The sequence below is a fragment of the Rhea americana genome, unplaced genomic scaffold (assembly GCF_003343005.1).
Source record: "Rhea americana isolate MKP2758 unplaced genomic scaffold, rheAme1 scaffold_155, whole genome shotgun sequence".
In the NCBI taxonomy this organism is placed as follows: Eukaryota; Metazoa; Chordata; class Aves; order Rheiformes; family Rheidae; genus Rhea; species Rhea americana.
Window position 1 is genome coordinate 619,646 of NW_028185650.1, and position 4,879 is coordinate 624,524.

Sequence of the window (4,879 nt, forward strand, 5' to 3'; positions counted from 1 at the left end):
GTTGTTTTTTTTGTTTTTTTTCCTCTCTGTTTGGTTCACCACAGTGACCTTTCCCAGGGCTCATCCTGCAAACATCGGCACCCAGAGTACGCAGAGCTCCTGAGAATTATCAGGTGCATTTTAACATTCAGAACAAAACCTCTCTTTTACTCACTGTGAATCAAGCCTGTAGGCTGCAGCAGTGCAGAGTGGTCACCTCATACCTAATGAGAATGTTTTGGGTATGAGAGTCTTATTGGAAACAAGGCCACGCCTGAAACCCCCAGGTTTTGGTTAACATTTCTTTCCAAGTTGCAGGCATTTACAAGTGCAGTCTGATTTGTGAATTTTGCTCCAGGCTAAATAATTATTCACATACTTGGAAAAAAACAGTAGGAAATTGCTGACTTGTTACCTTACTGGTTTATGTATTGCACTTTTCCTCATTGCATAACAGAGAAAAAGGTAGTAATCCCTTCTGTTTGTGTGTTGGTTCGTTGCAGTCAGTATATGGGGTTACTGAGGAATCTCAGCCCCAAAGCCCTGTACACCTGCCCTCCCAACCTGTACGCAAAACCACAAAAGAGGATTTCCGAAAACAAGTAAGTAAACAGCCTTACAGCATCTTTTCTGAAACTTAAGTCTCAGAGTAGCATATGAAGTTATTGAATTATCAGTAAAACCAATTTATGCCTTAGCTGTTCTTGATCTGTGCATGCTTTATGTGATCAGTCAGTATTTACAGATAAATATTAATTGAGCTGGGCAGTGATATGTATTGCTGGTACTATTGACCTTCTGATCTAGTATTACTCTGCTGGTGGGCCGGTAGGCAGATTAACCTCCACAAGTGAGCGGTGACGAAGGCCAGGGAAGTAGGCAGCACACCAGGGCATGGGCTTTCAGGGATCAGGAAAAAAATCATTTGCACAGTACGTTCAAGGAATGGCCACCAACTTACACAACCGTGCTGCAGCCCAGGGGTGTCGGGCTCCCGGTTGTGTTTCCTGCAACAAGCAGCGCACAGTGAAGTGCAGGAAAGAATCACTAAGTTAGCATTTAAGAAAAGGCAGCTCTTACACCTGCTTCTTAGGCAACCAGTTCTAGGGTGAACTTCTGAACTAAATCTGAGCACTACATTTCTTGAGCTTTTTCCATCACAGACAACATACGCTGCAGAGTATTGTTAAGAACTAGCATAGCAAAGTATAAATGTGCTATAAAGCCATTATTCATCTTGTGATGGCAGTCAGAGTTACAGCCAGAAATGGAGGAGGGGAGCATGGAGCAAAAAGGAGGAGATCACATTGTGCCCTGAGCAGTCTAGCAACCTCAGCCCCCCATACATGCGTGTTTCCTTTCCTACTTTTAATTATTTCTTCTGAAGCTTCCTCCAGGGCTTTGCCAAATGAAATGGAAACTCCTGCTGGAAGCAATTAATAAGCTTCTTCTAATACCTAGGGAAGGGTCCCATTTCCTTCTGAGTTATCTGCAAGCTGTTTGGAATGAGAAATCAATGGTGTGTTGGGATATGATCAATGCATGCTCGAGAGCTCCTAGATTGCTAATGTCCTTGTCATCTCTCTCCTCAGATAAATTTTCTGAACCTGCAGATAGACAGACACTGTTTAAAGATGTCCAAGGTAGCAGAAAGGTGAGTGTCTCTGTCTGCGTGGTTTCCCGTATTTCCTCATCTCAAATTTGGTGCTTCCAGAAGCGGAGAGCTCACAGCCGCGCACAAAGGCCGGTGCCGTTTCTGTGCAGCAAATCCTTCTCCGTCCTTGACCGGCCGCGCTGCCTGTCTGCTCACGCTCTTCTGCCCTCCCTCTCTGGGGAGGGAGCTGTGTTTGCTTCTTGTTGCATGTTGTTCATGTCCATGTTCATATCTGCATTTTAGGGCAAGTTTCTGCTCCCACTTACCCGTATAAAACCCTGTGGGAAGTACTAGGTTTGTGTCTGTGCTACCCAAAGCACTGTTTTAAGAGATGAAATGTCTCACAAAGGCAAATCARGGCACAATTTGGCTTGCAGAATGTTTATTGCTGGTAGGAAAGTAAGAACAAGAAAAGAACAAGTTCAAATTTAACTTTTTGTGAATGACRGCTTCTTTACTCTTGCTTCTAACTTATGCACATTTACAATGAAATGACACGGACAAATTTAGGGATCAGCACACTCTTTTGCACCATCACCTTTTAGAGCAAAACTCTGTCGAAGATGATGTACATTATAAGGGCAGGTACCTTGTAGAGAAATAATAAATGAATTTTTATTGAAACAATTTAAAAATATTACTCTATGAAACGTTCTTTGCAGTGCCTGCTCTACTAATTAGTATGTGTATACTAAACTAGGCAAATTAAATGACAAGAGCCCAAAAGTAAGTTCTTTTAGACTCATAAGGTTTAACAATTGAAATGAAAATTTGTCCAATTAAAAAGAACATWTTCAGAGGATTCCTGAAATCCTCCATGTGCTATTTTGTACCATGAAATTACCACATCCATATTTACGTTTTGGGCTTTCTAGTTCTGTTCTCCTTTTTTTTATTAAGGAGAAAATGTTCTACTTTACAAAAAAAAGGTGTTATTTTGTACTGAATTTACTTACAAAGACTATAGTGTCCTAAGGCAGTAATAATTTTCAGGCTGGTAATTTACAGGGAAGCAGATCTATCTTTCTTGAAGAATTTTTGCTAGATTTGTATTTATTCAATGAGATTGACTCAGTAAAAATCATCCACTGTGGACATTTGTTACTGTCCACATAACACTCTGTTGTTCGAGTGTATAAGGAGTTACTAATAGCATAAATACATATCATCAATGCCCAAAATACCAATCTATTAGTATGTAGCAGAGCTAGATAGGAAACAATGTTCCTGATCTGGAAGGACTTTTTTTTTTTTTTTTTTTTTTTTTTTTCCCAATTGATCCCAAACAGCTATCAAAAGTTAGGCAAACTGGTAATCTTTCACTTGTTTTGAAAAGATTCATTCTGATTTTAACTTTCTTTAATATAGATATATTTTAGTATAAATTCACTAAGATGTGAGAGGAAGAAATTTTTAAAGCAACAACCAAAYGTTTGGCACAAACAGAAGTTTGTAATGTTGAAAACATACAGAWGCTAACTGACAAATTTGAAGTTAAAAAGAATGTAACTGAACCCATCCTTTAGTGCAATTTATTTTTAACTCTCTGGTTCCAACAGGAAAAAATTTATCAGGAAAGTTCCTCGCCAGCTCGAGGTTGGGGAGCCTCTGCTGTTGACTCTGCACTTGTATCTCCTTCTGTGGGTTTGAGTGCCAGGAGGTGCTAAAAAGGRTGTTCTGAAAAATCAGCTCTTTTACAGTGCCTAAGGCCAGGTCGTCAAAGTCATTACCTACATTGGAAGATTTTGGCCTAATGATGCAATAGCAGGAAGTTTCCTGATGACTTACAGACAAGTAGATAGCTAAAGCTTCTGTTCTGAAGGGAGGAACACTCTCGYTGGATTTTATGTCAGTATGTGTATTATTTTTAACTTAAGTAGAATTGAGATATRACAAGAATTCTAGCTGGAAAGAAAAGGTCACATGTGAGAGTCATGGAAAAATTCAAGAAAAAAGAGACCTTTTCCTGGCCAAACTGCTGCTCAAAGCGAGGCCAACTTCAAAGTTAGATGAGGCTCATAACCACTTTGTCCAGCAAGTTTTGAAAATCCACAAATTCGGATTCCACAACCTGTGCCCATGCTTACATCCTTCCCTTCTGAATAATTTTCTGTTTGTGAAGAAGGATGYGCTTAAGTGATGATTTGGGGTGCCCACGTTGTTGAAGGGTCATGGGCTCTTGTGTTGGGGGGCTCGGGCTGAAGAGCAGCAGCAAAAGTCGCCCAAATGGAAGGGCTCTAAACGCCACCAGCAAAGGCAGCTGCAGGAAGAGAGGATAAGGGCTTGATAAGTCAAGTGGCTTGACAGGAGGGTTGGGTGAGGGCGAATGAATTTAGATGACCTAAATTGAGCTATTGCTTAAAATAAAACCTGTACGGCCTGAAAGCAGCACGTAAAACACTGCACACACATGCTAGGAACAAATCTGTTGAGTAAGGAGATGCCACTGTGAGCAGGCCACTTCTCAGGCTGGGCCCCTGCTGCTGGGATTACCGGAGCTGGGATTACCGGAGCTGGCCTCTCAGCGCCCTCCTTTCCCCAGCCAGACCCTACAGCAGCACCTCCTGGCGTGTCCTCAGGGTGGTGCAAAGCCACTTTGGGACAGGGGGAGGGAGATCACGAGAAAGAAATAACTTGGGAAGTGGTGGGGGAAACGAGAGCAAGGGAATATAGACCTGAGTGTAGTGCAGCTACTCAGCTGCTCCCCTGGACCTTCTAAGGTAACGTCATCGGCAGCTGCAGTGGGAGAGCCAGCAGTCAGCCACTTCCAAGCTGAGCACCCCAGTCCGAACTAAGTTATGGTGATAACGGGGAAGAGGAAGAGATCGGTGCCTTGTGGCTCCTGCTGACAGTGCTGGGAGTTACAGACCCATTGCTCTGCTGCAGAGTTTGAGCCAGAGGTAAAAGAAATCCATAGCAGGTGCTAGGAGTGGAGTTGTCGCTGCACAAGACAGATAGTGATTAAATGGCTCAATTTTCAGACAGTTAAGAAAGTAAATAAGGAATATAATAGAAATTACTTTATTAGTGTTTGACTGAGTGCATAATTTTCCATAAATGTGTGATATTCTATTGTAGAGTCCTTGCCTAACTGTAGAAGGGGAGTAGAATGACATTTGAAAAGTTATCCTCAGCTCCTGTTAAACAAATGCTCACTACTGAAGGTATTCCTCCTCATCCTACCTTTTCTCTTTCTGGAAGCAGATCTGCCCCGATTTTTTTTTTTTTTTTTTTTTTGTTTTCATT

General features: G+C 41.8%; 1 protein-coding gene across 9 annotated transcripts in view; it reads left to right on the plus strand.

Annotated features, from left to right (window-relative positions):
• The window catches only part of RGS6 (regulator of G protein signaling 6), a 286,431-nt gene that overhangs the window by 222,711 nt on the left and 58,841 nt on the right, over nucleotides 1–4,879 (plus strand). For all 9 annotated transcript variants that reach the window (XM_085299821.1, XM_085299818.1, XM_085299812.1 and 6 more), the window contains 2 exons: nucleotides 483–581; nucleotides 1,572–1,633. In XM_085299821.1, the coding sequence (XP_085155947.1) occupies nucleotides 483–581; nucleotides 1,572–1,633 (161 nt within the window). The remainder of the gene's footprint in view (nucleotides 1–482; nucleotides 582–1,571; nucleotides 1,634–4,879) is intronic.